Source organism: Chamaea fasciata, unplaced genomic scaffold (assembly GCF_029207755.1).
Source record: "Chamaea fasciata isolate MVZ Bird 193981 ecotype frontalis unplaced genomic scaffold, bChaFas1.0.hap1 SCAF_3, whole genome shotgun sequence".
Lineage (NCBI taxonomy): Eukaryota > Metazoa > Chordata > Aves > Passeriformes > Sylviidae > Chamaea > Chamaea fasciata.
The window spans coordinates 29485846-29506265 of record NW_027094088.1 but is presented as its reverse complement, the minus strand read 5'-3'; the positions used below and the strand labels follow the sequence as shown (position 1 = coordinate 29506265).

The 20420-nt window shown below is 36.2% G+C and overlaps 1 protein-coding gene across 3 annotated transcripts in view; it reads right to left on the bottom strand.

Moving 5' to 3' along the window:
• Positions 1-20420, bottom strand: part of BABAM2 (BRISC and BRCA1 A complex member 2) — a 163800-nt gene that overhangs the window by 100246 nt on the left and 43134 nt on the right. For all 3 annotated transcript variants that reach the window (XM_066178460.1, XM_066178459.1, XM_066178458.1), the window contains exons 5-6: positions 13874-14068; positions 9934-10008 (exon numbers count right to left, since the gene is read on the bottom strand). In XM_066178460.1, the coding sequence (XP_066034557.1) occupies positions 9934-10008; positions 13874-14068 (270 nt within the window). The remainder of the gene's footprint in view (positions 1-9933; positions 10009-13873; positions 14069-20420) is intronic.

The following is a 20420-nucleotide window of genomic DNA, read 5'->3' as shown; positions in this document are numbered from 1 at the left end:
ATACCTAGCTCGTTTCAAGCCCTGTGTGAAAAACAGAGGTTTTTTTATCATATGTCACAACTCCTGTGAGCAATATATTAAATTAGAACTTGTCAGATGATCAGTTACTAATTTCATCTAATCTATGTAGGGAGAAAAAGCGACAATACCTGCATGTATGTCAAAATGGGAACCTAGGTATAATTTGACCTATATTTCAAGAGCTTATCTAATCACATAACAATAGTAAAATGAAAATTAAATAAGATTTATTACTTAAAAAATAATGAGTCTAGGTGAAATGAGATAGAATTAATGATTTTATCTAGGACACACATTATAAATGCTAAGCAATGAGAATAATAATTTGGAATGAGCTTGTTTATTCTTTGTTAACCAACACATAGTCCTCAGGGTTTTGCAAATGAATCGCTGATTATTTACATACCATCAGTCAGTCATCATTTTTAGTCAAGACATCAGTCATATTTGTCTAATAATTTTCAACACCAGAAAAGATGTTACAGTAAAACACAGAGTACCTCATATGTCCAAATATACAAACACATTCCAATACATTAAAAGCACACATAGCAGTTTATTACTTAAGATAACTACAAAAGCAAATAATTAAATGACGCAATATGGCAAGAGATGGAACAGCATATTCAGTTTAACTCTATTTCCCTTCACCAGAAGGATTTCCTAATGGTATCATATGGGTATACTTAAGTGTTATATATGCACTCCAGACAGTTCATTACACAACTCAAAACCAACATTCAATTCATTGACATCTTTTTGCCCAAATTTTGATGTACTGGTAACCTGATAAGGTCTAAGGAGTGCACCTAATTGCACCCCATGAAGCCAAATTAACGCTCCTCCCCACTGCCCCTTCTCTCCCATGGATGTGCTGTTTGCAATGATTACAGGTCCCAGCCCATAAAAGACATACAAGTCCTAGCATGAACACCTGAACTGTTAAAACAGAAATAGAGAGTCAAGAGGTCTAAGTTTTATTTGTTGTTCTTTCACTGTCTCGCTGAGATGCTGCTGGACAAGGCAGACTTTCCTTTAACCTTCAACATCTGAAGTCTCCCTCTAAAACAGAAAATACCTACATACACCTTTTGTAAACAAGCAACTTCCTTCCTAAACAGAAGTTACTACAGAAATTAAAAGCTTTATAGGAGCATGGCACATTATTAGCTAGCAACTGGTGGACAAAATGCTGTGCATTCTTTTGGTAATATGGAAGAAAAACAGCAGAAATCCTACTTTTTTGTGGTTTTATTTTATGTTTTATGCTATTATGATTAATGACATTGCCAGTGTCAATTAGACAAAAGTAAAAGTGATGGATCAGTCAACCTCAGTATGTTTACTGCTGAGTAACTGTTTCAACATTAAAGCTTTAATTTTTTTATTTTTATTTTTGGCATAAACCTCTACACCCATGAAACCAAGTAAAAGTGAGTAGTGTTACACATGCCACTACATGGTTATTATACAGACATATTTTAAAAAACCCCCAAACAGATGAAACCTCCTTTTAAGACTGGCAGCCATTAAAGGATTTTGTGTATTTCAGAAAAAAAAAGTTACCAATGCAAATCACAGCATTCAAACCACGCATGACTAAGAATCATATGAAATCAACACACAGATATACATTCATGTTAATACTCCTCTTAAGAAGACATAGTCTAGTACGCTGAAAGCCAGAACAAAAGAACTCCAGAACATTAAACCAATCCAGTCCTTGTAACACCAACTGGAACTTTTATTAACAAAATTTACATTAAAATGTCAATATATGAGCTGCTGTAGGATTTAAGCCCTGATCTGAAGCCTTAGAAAGAACCCCAGTACCAGAAATCAGCTGTGGGCTCAGCATGGAAACATCCTTCATAAAACCCTACCATCATGCTTCATGCACTTCTGTATTTGCAAATACAGATATGTTGGTTCATGAGTTTTACAGATTATGCGCTACCTTCAAATTGTATGCTCAACAACTTCTCAAGTACTTTTTCCTTCACAAAGAAACAGCAGTGGAGAAAAAATGCAAAGGTTTTAAGAAAATTTATTTCCAAGTTCCATTTCCCAGTTTAAGACCACTGTACATTACTTGTTCTACATACTATGGGCGGACCACGACAGATAAAACAAGCGCCATCATTATGTAATAACCTGCAATTATTTTTATGGCTATTGAATTCCATTCTTCCTATGCAATACATGAAATGCAAATGTAAAGCAATAGTACAAATTACAAGCCCTAACAAGGCAGTAAATCTGAACCAAGTCACGCAACACAACGTGTCTATAAACTTTCCCACCAAATGCAAAAAAGGCTTTCAAAAGCTGCTCTTTTTACTTATTTTTATTAATTTTTAAAAGAAAATTAATGCAAATCCACCTACTTCTAGTCATATTTGAATAGCAAATTAATAGTTCTACCAAATTTGAGGAGAATTCACAGAAATTGAGATGAATATTGTACGATTTATCAGTAGATGTGGTGGTCTTTTCCTGTAGTTTTGCATTATAAAAATAAAATGTTTAAAAAGAAAAGGACTGTCATCAAAAATAAAGCTGATTGGAGACTATGATTCATATTAAGATCATAACCTATTAAAATCATCAGCTGTGCAGAATGAGCTGTTCCAGTTGACAGATCTTATTAGCAAAATCTTCCAATAAATTACAGAAAAAGCTGATTTTAAAAAATTGCTCTTGGCTTTCAGCATATGGAACTTAAGGTGCTCCTGACACTAACATGTTTTATGTGGTTTTAGTTACTAGATGCTAAAAACAAGTCATCTTGTTCTGGAAAAGCTGCACTAACAAATTTAGTGAGAATGAAGGGAATTTTTTTCCCCCTGGAATTCAAATGTAACACGTTTTGATCTTAAAGTACACTTTTATACAGCTTTGCTTCCCATGGTTTGTGGGCAGAAGATATTATGAATAAAATCATGAAAGGATGACTAACTAAATCATAGTGTCTGTAAGTATTTCTGCAGCTTCACTGAACTAAAGCAGCTATCGCTTTACTCTTGACTCTCCAATACCTGAATCAGTAGATTATGTGACAAAACAAGAGCTGACCTACTCTGAAAAACTCTGTGAGGTCAATAATACGACTACAATGGTAAGACCAGCCAAGAAGCACAATACAGTGGAATATGAAAGATCTTACACACTTTTACTTATGGTGACAAGTGATACATCTTACAAAATAAAAAACCAAAACAAAACCCCCAAACATTTACAAGTGACAGATCTTATGTTTTTTAAGCTATAATGGAAAATTAGACACTTAAAATATTTCAGCACCAGAAAAGTCTAGTTTTCTGATTCCACAACTTTTTAAGCTAACAGAAACAGTTCATGACATTTGATTTTTTTTTTTTTTTTCCTCCTTCTCATTTTCTTTTTGGCCTCAGTCAACATGTAAGGTCCAGTGCTTGGAGTTTCGCTTGCTTCTGGCACTGGGCAGCTACTCTGACAATGGCCAATGGTATCTAGCTAAAGGAGCACTTCCTCACTGGTACTTTGTTGCTATTTTCAATGAAAAACATGGACAGCAAAAATAAACTGTAGATTACTGGGCACAGGCTAAAATGAAAGACTCTAAGAGACAAGCATCAATGACATCTACTACTGATAAATGTCTTCTGCACCCACAGCTTACATTTATTTTCCAGCCTCTAGATCATGCAATTTACTGTCTCCAGCTGCTACAAACGCTATGATTTCAAATACTGCCAGTGCTAACTTGCACAGACCCACTTTTAATCTAAAATCTCAATGGCTCATTATAATTGTGTGTTATAATGTTTGCTTTTATTAACAGAAGCCCAGATAATTTTGATGATCCAATACTCAGTTTAAGTAAGTTAATGCTGGTAAGTAATCAATCTAGTAATATCATACTGTCATTTACTTTTAAATATAAACTATTTGCTCCAAATGCTTGCATACATCTCAAGATAAGGAATACTTTATGGAGTGCAATTCAGGAAGTTAACTTCGTGCCTTTGTCAAAAAGTCTTAAGTAGAATAATATTAACAGCAATCTAAATTAGCCTAAAAGATCTCTATGCAAAGCATGGTCACAGTATTGTGAATTATGAGGACTACATATTATTTCAGGCTTATCTATCAGCCTTGTAAACTTCTAGTTTTGCTATTGGTAAAAGAGGTAAAATGACACCAGGCATCCCAGACCTGACAAGCTTCATATGGTATGCAGCATGTACTATTTCTGTTGTAGTGGATAGAATGATGGACCTGCATAGACTAAAATAGTCTAGTGCAAGAAGTTCAAGTCAGATCTGAACTCCACATTATTCTTGCCACTGTTGTGACCTCAACATACTACACATCAGGTTTTAATCAGTCAGCTACAAACAAAACCAATGAAGTTTAAAAGCAAAAGAAAATATTATTCTTATTCAGAATATTCAGCTCAGATTTTTTAAACAGCATTAGAACTTTTTATACAAGTGCATTTGTCTTTTGGTATTTGCAGCAAATCTTGAATGCTGTCAAATAAATCAAACTGCTAAGGCACAACAGTAAAGAAATTGGCCTGGAAAAAAAATCTCATTTGACCCTGCATATCACATTTTTGTTTGTTCTGTACTATAGTTAATTACTCAAACATAGACAAGTATTGCAGTCTTTTCACTGTACCTGGAATTTGGTCTATGTTGTAAACAAAAGTTGCAGTGAAGTCTTTTAAGAGACCCACAAATGATGAAATCAGACTAAGGAAAAGAACACAAATATGCTCTTATCTTTCAATTTGAACTTGAGGATAAACTTCTTCCATTGACAGTCTTACACACAACTGTTTGGCCCCTGGCAATGTGTCTAGACAATGTCTGTTATTTATTTCAGTTCTAAAAGATATGCACTAAATACAATGGTCATCACAAAAAAAAAAAAAAAAAAAAAAAAAAAAAAAAAAAAAAAAGCATGTAAAGAAACAGGTCTGCCTTGTGTATTTCCTTAAAACTTCAGTACTGAGAAATTATCGGAAGGCTGCTGGTGACAGCATCATAGCTAAATTATTCAGAGCACAACAAGCAGGTACATACCCATAGGAAATGAGTGCTTTAAAAGATACATACAAGAAGGTGCTGTTAATCAGGGAACATCTTACTTAGTCAAAACATTAAAAACCCACATGGAAATAAGAAGAAAAATATCTAAATGTCCTGTTTTTAACAGCATCACTGGCAACATATTCGGAAATCCAGTAATACTGTGCAATCATAATACCGTCACATAAACAAGTACAATTTGTAAATTACTGAGCTGGAGGTTTTTAATGATTTGTCATTATGATTATATACGTGCCCCTAGCTGACAAAAACTACCAAGAAAGAAACAAAACTACACCGAATGAATGTACCTAGCTAGCAAAAAAGGCATCCTGGCCTGTATCAGCAATAGTGTGGCCAGCAGGAGCAGGGCAGTGACCGTGCCCTTGCACCCAGCACTGGTGATGCCAGATCTCGAGTGCTGTGTCCAGTTCTGGGCCTCTCACTACAAGAAGGACATTAAGGTGCTGGAACATGTACAGGAAAGGGCAATGGAGCTGGTCAAGGGACTGGAGCACAAGTCTTGTGGTAAGAGGACAAGGCACCTGGGGTTGTTTAGTCTGGAGAATTTGAGGCTCAATTTCTCTCTACAAACACCTGAAAGGAGGTTGTACTGAGGTGAGGGTCAGTCTCTTTCCCCAGGTAACAAGTAACAGGAGACAAAGAAATGGCCTCAATTTCCACAGAGAAGGTTTAGATTGGATACCTGGAAAAATTTCTTCACTGAAAGAGTGATCAGGTACTGGAACTGGCTGCCCAGAGAAGTGGTGGAACACCTCTGGCTTCCAGAGGTTCATTTGATGTGTAGATGGGGCACTTAGGGATGGGCATGGGGTTATTAGTGGACTTGGCAGTGCTGGGTTAACGGTGCGACTTCATGATCTTTTTTAACATAAAAAATTCTATGAAAATTTGAAAGAGGTACTTTAGATATTGAGTCTCTTAACTTTTTTATTACTGTGGCGTACACAGTATCTGTAAAGAGGCAGAAATATGAACTAGAGACTTTCAAAATGAGTATGTACAGTGAATACTTCCCTCTATAAAATACTGTACAGAAAATTATAAAATGCTGCAACCAACATGAAAGAATTCAATTCAAAACGAAAATGCTGATTAAAAATTCAACTGCAAAAAAACCAAAGTATACAAGGATTTTCCTGAGCCAAAGCCACATTCTTTTCAAATAAGAGAACCTTAATGAAAGATTTATCATAATAAACTTTGCAGTAGTTTGAGCCATCAGCTTGATTCTGTGGCTTTTTCAACACAGTTTTCACTTTTATCAAATGGATTTGCATAAGAAAACAATTTGAAAGTGGATACAAAGGTCCACATTCAATTAAAAACCTTTCCATTAAAGTATAACTTTCTAAAAGAAAAAATAATGAATGTGCTTTTTAAGTTTAAGCCAACATTTTTTTAGAACAGCTCTTTTGCATAGAAAATACACAATGATGCTTTTCCTTTCAAATGTAAAGGAATATGCCAAGAGAAGTTATGAAGAGAGATTTATCTGCTGCAGACATTATAACAGGTATTATGTCTCCAACTGAAAAAAATCTGAAGAAATTTTACTACAATAACTGAAGGAATTCTGCTATAATTTTAGAATTTAAAGGAAGAAACAGTGTACTCTGCATTGCTCTCCTGTCTATCCTCAGTCTTCTTAATATACTCATCTATTTTACTTAAAACGTACACACACTTGAATTCAATTTTAAATTTAGTGCCATGAATACCTTTGAAATAACCTGGCAAATTCGCCTCTCCAGTCCATAATGATCCAACCCATGCTACCCCTTCAAACTTTTATTCTTTATAGGAAAAATATTCTCACCACAATCGGTAAGACACTGACAGAATAACATATTATGATTCCAAAGTGTATCCCCAACAACCTCAAAGCTTTTGTAACACTGCATACTGATCTCACAGCTTACATCGTCAAACCTGAGTATTGGCTTATGATAAAAAGCTATACAGTCATGCTTGTAGTGTGATTACCTACTGGCATCCATAAGAACTTCAGAAGAGCATTAGAAATCACTGGGATACTAGGAGTGATGGATTAGGCAAAAATAATGGTCTTTAATATTTCACCAGATTTTAACACAAGTAGTATAATTAAACATAAAAAATAAGATGTCAGAGAAAGCACAAAGGTTTGAAGTTTGCAAATCATGACAGAGAAGCTACCACACACAATGAGCTTGGCTGCAGACTAGAACATAATTCAAACACATTAAATTCTGCAGTAAAACATTAAGCTGTTAACAGCCTTCAATTACTGATTGCTCTTCCACCTTTCAGGGTAATAATTAAACAACTATTTCCACTGCATCAATAGACGCTCTATCAATCATGTACCATAATCCAGCAGGTAGCACCAAAACCAGCATGGCAGTCATGATGGAAAATAAAATATTTTATTGCAATACATTAAATGTCTATTTATGTAAAAAGTATCATCCAAAAAAAAAAAAAAAAAGACATGGACAGCTTAAAAAAAATCTATTTTTTGTTTTACAGCTTTATGAATTTGGAGTAGTCAGAGCACAACTATTTAAATCACATCAGAGTAGTTATGATTCTACCTACTTTTATGCTTTTATGTTGTTTATGCTGTTGTCACAAGAGATGACATCTAGCTCAGAATACAGGAAGCTAAAGGCAGCAAGGATACAAGATCCTGCCTGCTACAAAGCACACTCTTGTCATAACCCATGCTGGAGCCTAAATCAAGCCATTTTTCTACCCTCAAAAAATACTTCTGGAATATTTGTATATCAATATTTCTCCTCCTGTGGCTACTCAGCCAAACTACATGTCACTTTCCTAGTACAGATAGTTAACTTGCCAGCTTGCACTGTAGAAGCCTTATCAAGAGAACTAAGGATTTCACTAGTACATTGCCCATCAAGAAGGATCCACTGCTGTAAAAATCTAGGCTATAACATACAAAAATACATTAATTTTAAAACTCCAAAGCTAAGACATTAGAACTTCTGAAATATCAAAATAAAGGTAGACTGGGAAACTTAGATTCTGCCACTCTGTGTTTCTCCACCTCACACTACATATGCATGCAAAATAAATACATGTTTTGCTTCAGACTAATGAATCACACAGTACTCAGGATGAACAATGGAACAAAGCTCCAGGAGGAGACCTGTGGAGCAGTAATGGTTTATCCACAGTACACGAACACTGTTTAGAGAAGATGCTTGGTGAACATGACTGGGAATCATAGTAAGGAGGAGTATGCTGTCATGCATTAAAACGTTACACTTCAGAAACAACAGCAGATTCTATCATGGTGTTCCTACATGATGACAGGAATCTAAGTCATACACCACCATCCAACCTGCAACTTTTCCCAGAAATTGAACAAAGAGGTACAAGAGAGCCCTGCAACTGAAACTATTGAACATATTCCTTCTGCACTTGTCCTGAAATTCTTGACTCATTTAAAATTGTTCCTGAAAAATACGGCACTTGGGAGTTCTGGCAGGAGCAGACAGCACAGTTCACATTATACATTCTCAGTCTTCTTTCTTCCCCAGCATCTTTCAGGAGGAAATCACAGCTATCCTGAAGTCTAGGTGAACGGTTGCTGTGTCGTGCTTAACACCAACCTTCCTGAAAAGACCTTAGCCAACCCTCTTACATCTGACCAGAAACACTCCCATCAAGTGAGAAGATAAAGCCTAATGAAAGACACCAGCTGGGAGAAGAACTGCGACTGAAAATACCTGCATACTTTTGAGAAGAGGTCATTACTCCAACAGAAAACAATCTACTGAAGGTGGAAAGATCATAGCATTACAATCTCAAAACTGCAACCAAAAATTTCAGTCAAGATTATAGTTGTGCCTACCTTTATTTTCATGGTTTATAGCTTTAGACACTTTATTTGGTGAGGACTCACACTTGCAAATGTGATTTAACAATAGTTGAAGACAGTCCTAACAACAAGGTGAAGAGGAGGTAACGGAATCCACTCTGACAATTTCATCTCAACACAATTAGTTTTTAAAGATTAAGTAGCTGTTCCCTTTTCCAAATATTTAAAAGTAAAAGAAGGCAGACACATGGTTTAAAGGAAAGATGAGTGTTGGCAACGTGAACTGACTCAAACCTTGTCTGCAGTGGAAGTTCTGGCACTTCATTCTGACAGTCATGATAGACAGAAAAACCAGATCTCTCAATGTGTTCTCTAAATATAGTAACATTGACCTTATGATGAGCTTCCACAGTAGCTGCTTCGAAGAGAGACTGTCCCCATGCTGTTAAAACCACTCATTTCAAATTCTTCCATGGTGGTACTTCGTCATAAATTGCTTTTTCTGGTTTTATTTCTTCTCTTAGCAAAGAAATACAGGCTGCTTTATCCCAACTTGCAAAAATACTCTATAGTCCTAATTTCCAAAGTATCTGGTCAAATTTCTGTTCATTGTAAACAATGAAGCAATCACTGAAGCTTTCAGTTCAACTAACCAGAATTTGCTTTCATTCCATGTTAAGAAATAGTATTTTTATTTTGGTTTTCTGCTTCTACTATCAAGACTACTGGTACAATTGAGACTCTTCATTAAAAATCCCAACACTGACATGTCATGAAATTCCAAAGACTCACATAACAAATGCCACTAAAATGATACACAAAACAACAGTATATCCAACATCACCTTTTCAAAATATAATCCAATCAGACTTAGAAATAGTGAACTTTCAAACTCTAGGAAAGCAGGAAGGTCAAAATAATTACTAAGGAGATTGCAATAATTCATACTCTCTCACAAATACTGTCAACTTAGACAGTCATTTTTACCTTGAGAAGGTATGTAGGAATATTGCTGAAATCAACAGGCAACTTCAAGAGGAAGCGAGCTGAGAACTCTCCGGTCTGTGGAAAAAAAGGTAACACTAATGAGACCTGGTAGCTAAAAGAGAACCACAAACATTCTGAAGATTAAATACTATCCAGAAAAATGTGTAAGAACTCATACCAAAGAGCACGTTTGAGATTTAAAACAAAACTGCTGAATAGAACTACTGGAGAGGAAAAAAAATTACAGATTTCACAGGTGTCATAGGAAAAAAACATCTTAAAAAATATTAACCCTCATTGCCAGTAAGTCAACAGCAAAAAGTATTTAGAAGAAAACAATGTGCAGGACAAAAATCAGACTGTATTTTGTTACGCCCTAAATATAGATGTATCTTGGCTGTACTCATTTCCGGACAAAAGTCTGGCAAGACCTGCAAGGAGTCTGAAAGCAAAGCTAAAAACCTGACAAACAGATAAGAGCATTTAGATAGAAAAGAGGCATCTTTACAAACACTGCAGATACACATAAGAGAATTTGAGTTTAGAAAGGTGAGCATCTATCAAAAGTGTCCTCTGAATAAACTTAGACAGAAAGAGCTGAAGTAGGTTTTAAATAATTTCTTTTCAGAATTATGTAACTCTAAACACCTAGACAACCGTTTACTGAAAATTTGCCAAGCATCCCATACTCATTACTCTTTTTTACATATAAAGGGTATGAGAAGGAAATGGAAAGGATTTCCTTTTTGTTTCATACACTTCCTTAAAACCAGACTTTGTCCACCTGGTTATGAAGCAAGAAGCTAACTCTTTTTTAAAAACAAATGCCTGCCTGATTTCCTCCACAATAGTTTTTTCTTGTTTCTATTTTTTTTTTAGTTCAATAAAGTAGCAGCACAGCAGCTATATTGGTAAGGTAGGTTGAATTAGCAGTAAAAGGAGTGTTAAACATTGACTTTTTGCAATAAAGTACAAGAAACTGGGATAGTTTGAGGCAAGCTAACTAATTTGTCGGTGCCAATCTGTTTCTGGGTCTATCTACCAGGCATGAACTAAAGAGAACTCATTCTACCTTTAAGTCACTAAACAAGAAAAAACAAGATCTGGAATGCAACTGAAATGTTCTCAATGGTACTTTTCAAGTTGTATCATTTGCCAAAAGGGTTTGTGTGATGTTGGGCTGTAATCCACCCTTATGCCAGCTAGCTAAGAATTGCCCTTAAAATTTGTCACTGGTAGTCACACAAGATAGGCAAAGAAATTTCTCACAGCAACACTATGCAACAAAAAGTGAGTGTACATTAAAATCCAACTGTGAAACCTTTCCTGATTACACCACTTGTGAGGAGAGATGCCAACTTCTGTTGGCATGATGCTGTATTACTGATGTATGTAGAAAAATCCCCAACCTCTTGTACACACGTAACACGAAGATTGCTATGATGACAATAAGGGTCCTCACTTCTTATTCGGAGTGAAATGGATATTACAGATAGTGCTTCTCTTCTGGACTTTCAAAAAATGCCATACAACATTTGCCATAAAATTCAGAAAATTATTTTTGGTATAAAACCAAGATCTTATGAACTGGGATGGCCACTGAACCTGAATGACCTCTGATCAATGCTGCTCTGATCATCAACTGCTCCAAAAAGTCTAGATCTTTCATTTCATTCAATCAAGATTATTTTGCAAACTAATACTTCCAAAGGTGTTCTGGGTGGAGGGAGCAGCCCCTGTCCATGGTGCTCACCTCCCCAGCCTGAACCACCTGGATACAGGCATCAGGTGGAGACAGATGAATTTGTGGCCACATCCCTGATCAGGTATTTAATGGGCTCCTGCATCTGCTGGCACTCTGCCAACATGAAGCTACTAAGCTAGATAATAGTTTGTTGATTTGTAATATATCTTGGAGACTTTCACTTTAGGAAACTGGAGATAGTGGAACAAAGGTAAATTTCTGTTCCACTTTGGGTCAGAGTGCTGAATTCAGGCCTTTCTTCAAAGTATTTTTAACTCATGCACCTAAGATGATTGCTTTCATAACATTGTGCAAGGCTTATACTTGATTATTTCAGAAATCTGCTGAACTACTACTGGTTCCTGAGATACAGCAGCAACATGAATTTCAATGACTTCTAGAAAGAGAAAATAAAAGGCCATTTATCTCCTGCTTTTTAGAAAAAACAGTCCAATTTTGCTGATCCTTGAGGCTAACAAAACAGTAGCAAAGGACAGGAAAAAGAACTACACAAGGCAATTTCACAGTTCTGTTTTAGGACACTAGTAAACCAGCCTCTGTCACATATACCAAGTTCACAGAATCTTCAAGACTCTCAAGAGTCTTCTTGACAGAGAATGGAGACTTGCAAAAAAGCACAAGCTATGGAAAAATCTACAGCTCTGCTGTATGAAAAGCATTTGACTCAGAATGTATTTAAAATTTATTTTACTGGAATATTTTTAAATTAAAACAGTATTTAAAATTAAAGAAAAGGAAGTTCTTTATTCAATCACCAAAGACTGAGATAAGGATCGAAAGGCTTGAGTAGCTATGTCTTTCCTCTCAAAAACGAAGAAACCCCCAGGTTTTCTACCATCTTGAGTAGAATTTTTGCAACTGGCAAAAAAATACAACAAAATTTCAGTACAGTTCAGAAAGCCTTCTGCATTTCAATAAACCAGTCTGACCAAATTCAGAGATACAGCAAGTTGTGTGATGCAAGCTATGGACAATAACACCAGTTAATTTCAATCAAATATTCTAATCTAGAAACATTAAAGAGGTCTGAATTTCTTTGCTGAAGAAAATTCACTCTGGGTTCGAATAAAAAAGGCCTAGTTGACTTGTCTAAGAAAAGAAAAACAGATGAATGTGTGAGTTGCAAAGTAAATATCCTTGAATCACCTGTAATTTAAGGATGATTGAAGTGATACAAAGTTGAATTCTACGGCTTGATAATATGAGTGTGGAATTTTCATCAATTTTCAGACTGCACCTGTTTCAGAAAATACTGCTTCTGAAGGCTAGTTTATCTTAAGAGTATGCTATTTCTGAAAGCAAGAGGGAAACAAATGCATCATAAACACCATTAAATATTTCCTGACATATCTTACTCTAAACTTCCCAAGAAAAATATATTACCAGCAGAAAAAAACCCCCTGATTTTTGCAAAGCTTATTACTCTGCAGCACAGATGAATTTAAAAAAACCTATCAATTCACACAGTAACCAAAATGTCTACATGGCCAATGGCCACATCTTCGAGATAGTATACACAGAGTGTTTCTATACAGAATGGCGTTTTTCCCATGTGGGAACATGGGATATAACTTAAGGAAACGGATAAGCCAGTTTAATGTCTGACTGTCATATGGAAAGCATGGCCCTACAGAGTCTCTGTTCTAGCTCATCTTGCCTCCTCTTGCAGAAAATTAGTTGGGTTCGTTTTTTCTCTCCTCTCCTGGAACAACTCATCTCAGCTTAGACCAGTGCAAGAAGGATAGTGGCAGCTGCAGCTACCAATTAAATAAACTCAATCCTAGTACATCCTACCCCTAAGCAGGCTGGTAGGCTGGCAGGGTGTCAACCAACATTGGGTAACCAACATCGTTATTTTGCCTCTCAAATCTTCAAAGCTAACTCAAATTTCCAAATTAACATTGTACTGTGTCCTCTAAACAGCACAGGCTTTTCAACAGTTTCAGTTTTCACCTATAAACCAGATGAATCAACACCAGGATCAAAACCAGTTCTCACCTGGAAATCTGGTTCAACCGAGGTAATGGAATACAGCAACATACAAAACAGGGAGTATAGAAAATGAGCTGAAGTCAAATAGGAAACAGAAAGCATGAAGATCCACAGGAAGAACTTAAGTTTTCTGAAGCAAGAGTTGTATTTGTTAAAAGCATTTTAGATGAAATAAGAGCTTACCCAGTTGTTTTTTTTGCCAGCATAGATTTCCATGTTTTCTCCATACTGTGGTTCTTCAAGTAAAGTCTGATACTCAAACATGAGACGAGAGCTCTCCCGTAATCGGCTGCACTGAAATTGGTGATACTGCTGCACAAGCTCTTTCACAACAAGTAGGAGGCATTCAGGGTTTGAAGGATTCCAGGAAGCTAAGTTCTGTTGAGTAGAAAAGAAGACCAAAATTGTTTACAATAAAGGATAGGCAATCCCCCTTCCATAATGATACCAGAGGCACATATGCATGTGGAACCTCTGTGACAAAGCTAAACCATAATATTAAAATACAGAAGTTCTAACATGCTTTGAAAGAAAGCCAGGTGAGACAGCAGAAGCTTAATGTCAAATAGGAGACCTACCATAAAACTGATAACAGGGCTACTACCAGGCTTATTTAGGACCAAATTACCATTCTATTCTCTCCTAAAATTATACTGTTGCATCTGGGAACTGGGAAAGTTTGAATTAAATTAAAACTGATACACAACACACAAGGATTAGGTAAGTACAACCTTGCACAGTAACGGATTCAAAAAGCAGTCAACCAAGGGAATATGGCAAATTAACATCAAAAACTGCTCTGCTCCATTATCTCAAACAGTGGCTACATTCCCAGTGGTAGAGAAAATGGGTTCTTGTCTCTTGCCTCAATGTAGTGATTTATTTCACTGTAACTGTCTCTTCACCTGAATTACCTTGACTCACCCCCTTAACACAAATATCACCGTACACAGCGGTCTCTTTAATATGCCTGGCAGAAATTTTTAGTACAAGTTCAATGCATTTCAAGAAATACAGCTGACAGAAATAAAAATGATAATACAGTTAAGGTAACTGTATCAGTAACACAGTAACGATGTTACCAATCTTATAATTGGGTTAGATCAGTCTCCTGTGCACAGTAAGTTTTATTCAGGAAGTATTTTGTGTTACAAACCATACCTAATGTGACCAATGTTGCATCTAGCTGACCAAAAATAGACCTATGTGAAAGACACAGGAGGACTCCCCCTCTAGTCCATGCTGTTAGGACATGAGAGCACTGACTGAAAGTACTCAGGTGTTCATATGCTTTCCACTTGGATCTTAAAGCAGTTTTCTTGATACAACCTCAGAGCATTTTAACACAATCACATGGCTTTTGGTAAGCTTTGAGTATAAGAAAACTCAATCTGCATTTCACAGAATCATGGAGTGGTTTGGCTTGGTAGGGCCCTTAAAGATCATGCAGTTCAGGGGAGGGACACCTTCCACTAGACCAGGGTGCTCAAGGCACCTTCCAACCTGGCCTTCGACACTTCCAAGAACGGGGTATCAACAGCTTCTCTGTGCAAGCTGTTCCAGTGCCTCACCACCCTCACAGTAAATAATTTCTTCCTTATATCTAGTTTAATTTTACCCCATTTCAATTTAAAGCCATCACCCTTTTTCCCACCTTTCCATGCTGTTGAAAAAAACTCCTTTTCCAGCTCACTTGAGGGCCCATTTAGGTACTAGAAGGCTGTATATCATACAGACATTTGACAATAAACTAGCTGCAACAGAATTTTAAATTGCATGAATTGTACAGTTAACATTAAGAAACTCAGAACTAGATAAAAGATATCTGCATTTTACAACTACGTGATGATTTAATATAGTAGCTTCATAAAATTTCTTATCTATATTTGTATTCGATGTAGTTAGATGCCATGTAACTTCCTCCAGTAGGTTGAAGACATTTCATTAAAAAATTCAGATTTTGTGTAACACCAGAAGTAATAAATACAAGTAACAAACACAAGAGCACAGGTTGCACAGAGAAATTGTTCAGTCTCTGTCCTTAACAGATACTCAAAACCTGACTAGACAAGGACCTGGACAGCCTGATCTATCTGGTCCTGCCCAGGTAGGGCAGCTGGGCTAATGCTCTCTGCAAAGACTCCTTCCAACCTCAGCTAGTTTTAGCTTTATGAAGAGGTTTACAAAAAGCTCAAACTAAAACAGAATCTTAGCAAGGTGAGATGCCACAGCTCTGGCCTGAAAAGAAACAAATGAGTTTGTGTACAAATTTTATCTTCTGATACCCAGATAGAAAGCTTAATCAGTTACTCACTAGGCACCATGCTTCAGCTCTACAATGAAATTTACTTGTAGCCTGATCGCTAACTAAGATGGCTATTTCCACTAAAAAGGGTTATAAATTTTATTATTTCTGATGACTTTAGATATGTCCCTATGGAATAGTTTTATACAGACTTCAGTACATGTGTGTGACAGCCTAGTATTTCAAGTGTTTCTCTTTCCACAACTTTATAATTTTTTCCCCACTTAAATAATATATATTAAGATCTTATAAAAAATAATTTCTCATTTTCAGCATCATCACTTGAAACATCCCTAATTTGTCAGTGAAAGCAATGGGAAGTATGTATTGCTGTATTTTACGTGCACGAACAGCTACAGGATTGAACTGTATTCCTATTTTCCTGCTCACTCTGATTCTGGTATAAAGGGCTGCTCAGCATGGCTAAAATGCTATCCTTGAGCCTCTGCCTTTAAAGGTTACCCCACTGTCAAAGACTTCACATTTGACCGCAACATGATGTAAAAGTACCCTGTTTTCTCCCCCTTCTAAACAGTAGGAACAGTTACTAAATGGGAATACTATCATTGCCATGTCTTAAAAGGTAAACTACATTCCAGGGGAATAGGTGAATTGGTGACACACTAATGTAATTCATATTAGCCCCTCAAGTACTATAGAGTGACTGAAAGCCTTGTTCTACCTTGTCTGCCACCTACAGCTGGTAAAAATTTGTTTGCAACTTGAACTCATTCAAGCTTATCCAATTCTACAAAATCCTAGAGAAAATCAATCAGGTAGACAGCATCTTCTAGGAAACATATTTTCTATCCTGCAGTCTGAAACCAGACTGCATATAACCTTAAATTTCCTGTTCCCAAGCTGCTGCTCAAATAAAACATTTCCAGAAAGCCAGAGGATGTAATATGCCAGTATGTATTGATATCAGCCAGACAAGTGGGAATAACCTTTCCTCCTAATGACATTGGTATAACACAATAGAAATGTTCTGTCAAAGGAAATGACCAACAGTATTTTAATAACTGACCTAAATGCAACTGAACCTTTTGTTTTTTAAATAACGTTACACTACAGAACAAAAAAAGAGCAAGAGGAAATCCATTGTCATTTGTGCAGCACGGAGCTAAAGAAGTGCTCTTTTCAAAGAATTCAAGAACATTGCATCAAAACAGTGTTCATTCTGTACTGCCTTAAAGCTACAGGAATTAAAATGAATTATTTGACTGCAGGATCCTTACTAAACACCTCTCATTCAGCAACTCAAGTTTCAAAGTACAAACTGGTTAAAAAAAAATCACCTAAAGAACAATTCAACTACCCACCTAAGGCATACATGAATTATAACGGATTCTCACTGATGAAAGAAGAAACATAAAAGGGCTACACAAATTTTCTGAAACACAAGTTCAGATTTACATGAAACATTTTTAGCTTTAGAATTTTATTATTGTAGTGCATGTTTTTAGGCATTTGGCCACTACATTTCCATCCATTTTGTTAACTTTGCAGAACGGCTGTACTTTTCACAAGATCTAAACTCATAAATTTTAACACAAACACTACTGAATACAATGCCATGTATATATATGAAATTTCTTTTTACAAATCTTAGTGTAACTTATTTGCCCTAAGCACTAGGTTCATTCACCTGAAAATACTTTTAAACAACTTTAATCCAGTTTCAACAGGATGTCAAAATAGGTGCTATATTGTTCTCAGTTTCAAACAGCACCTTCTTTAATCTTCCTTCTGTTTTCGAAATCAAAGATAAAGTAAGCGACTACCTGTAAAACACATTGTTGAAATCTAAGGCAGAATTTGATTTGTCAAGTTTATTGCTTTACACTGCTGCAATTTGAGCATCACAGAGATTCTTCTGAGGACACACAATTCATCACTTCAGTTGATGAGAGTAGTGGCCCTGCAACAGTAAGCTGACCTTTTTCTTTAGAGGTAAAGGACCCTCTAAATAAGATTTTACTTAGTGATGCAGTACTGTATTCACTATTAGACTTCAGAAATCAGCAAAATCTTAAACTTCGAGCAAAAGGAGTAGTAACCTGTATGCTTCATTTTCCGATTGTTTGCCTGAAGGCTGCACTCCAGCTCTAACCAATCCAGCTTTTTAAGAGATCGTCGTCAAGAGGATATAAAACATTAGAAGAACAGAGCTGCTGGTGTTTGTGTTTCAAGTTCTGCTACAAAACTCAGAACTTGTAGAAGAATTAAAATCTGATGCCAGTTCAAGATTATGAGGTTTAGTTGCTACAACTTTAAAAAATCCTGGGAATAAGAATACAGACAGATCACTGAAGCCAAGAAGGTATGAAAAACCCAAATAGGGAAATAACAAGACAATTATGCATATAGAAAAAACTTGTTGCTTTCTGTGGCTTAAATCAAAATCTTATGCCTTGCTCACAAATCTATACGTTATCATTAAACCAAAATCACATGCATGCTGAAAAGAGTTGTTTTTTCTGATCTGAATTTGCTACAAAATTGTGAATAAAATGGCTTTTATAGAGAAAAAAATAATTACAGTGACTGGGTATTGACAGACTGAGTTACATATTTCACTCAATAAATCCTGTCTAATTTATTTAAAGATATCTGCAGGCTTTCCAGAAAGTTAATAAAATTTAACAGAACAATCATTAATGCATTTAAAATAAAATAATCCAAACTTGGATACAATCCCTTGCCTTGTTTGCCAATAGATATCTTTAAATGAACTCTGCAGTGCAAACTCCCTAAGTTACTCAATAGTTAGCCAGTTAGACTGAAAGTGGCCCACTGTACAACTATATACCAGTATGAATCACCCCAAACTGCATCTGCAACTAGTTCTGCATTCACGCTGATCTCACGTGATGGCCTAAATGCACAACTCAGATTGGTCAGGACCAATCATCAGTTTTTCTGCCTGCCATTGAAGAATATACCTGTAATTTCTGAGCACGTAGATGGAGGCTCAAATGAACAATTCTCTTCCGTCTAGACACTGCTTGCATGTCTCTCCATGATCTCTGCTACCGCTAGGAGCAACTTCATGCATCAGATCTTAATTTCAACCTTTCAGTTTTTAATTTCAGCTTTTTTTTTTTTTTTGCTTTGCTTTGCCATACTGCAACTTGTGTAACTTCCATTTTCTAAAAAGAGCAATTGCTGCCTCATCTTAAATAGTATCGAAGTTTTACTAGCAGGTTTAGTAGCATCCAAAGATGAATGTATATTCTTGCGGACACAAAGGTTTGGTAATTTCATCTGTGACTACTGGATAAACCCCATTTTTCCAGTCAGGGAATGAATGAAAAATGATCTACAGGAATAAATTCAAAATGGCCTGAAGAAAACATAATGGAATGAGAACTTCCATATCATAGAGACCAGGCTCCAGAAGCATCACTGCCCACACAGTTGTAGCTACTGTCATACAGAAGATGGCCAATAACTTTACCTATCCATAAATAAGCAACTCAACATAAGGAAGACAAATGTTCCTTCATGGCAGAAGTTTTCCTGGCTTTTTTATTATAGGACAAAGTTTCAGGACAAGGTCTTCAAGAAAACAGCTATCTAGACCTTAAAGTGATTAACCAATAGCATGTACCTTCACTAAGTCTGCCCTCTAGCTCACGTTGTGTGACAATAGGAATGGAAAAATAGTATTTAATTATTATACAGAGATTAATAGACCATAGGCGTCCATCAAACTGTCTACATTGGAGAAATCCAAGTGATACAGGAGATCTGTTCTGACAATCTGCCAGATATTAAGTTACACAATCTCACCAAAGAGCATTGATTTTCACTAAGTATAAACCCAGAGATTTTGTTGGGCTGCAAATTCAATTTGTGAATTCTCTGGCTCCTGATCCTGTCTGCTGACAGAAGTTGGCTTCACAGTACGTGAACAGTTTGATAGGGAAAGGTTTTTTGACATTCAGACATGACCAGAGTTGAGAAAATGAATTCACTTGAAGTTGGTATAAAAGGCAGAGTAGAGCTGCTATAAGGCCACCCACAGCGTGCAATTTAAGCCATTTCAACAGTAACTCATTTAAATGAGTAGCAATGACACCAACTGGATTTCCAAAAGAGACAAGGTAAATTTGCAGCCTGACACTATCAGCTCTAGTGAGACCTTACAGGTGAGGCAAGTGAAAAACCCACAACAAAGTAATTTCTCAGACCTATTAGCAAAGACACGTAGAGTTTAGCTTTCCAAAGATGCTGTACTATTCAACTTCTGGCAAAGAAATCGCATTTAAATTTTGTTCTGGAACATTCTGTGCTTTGTATTCTTTCCTTTATCCTTCCAAAAAGCTAATCAAGAACCTATGCAAACTACTCATTGCCCATGATTACCTATTCCCTATTTTTTTTTCACAATACAATGGGCTTCATGTTCCATAAAGCTGC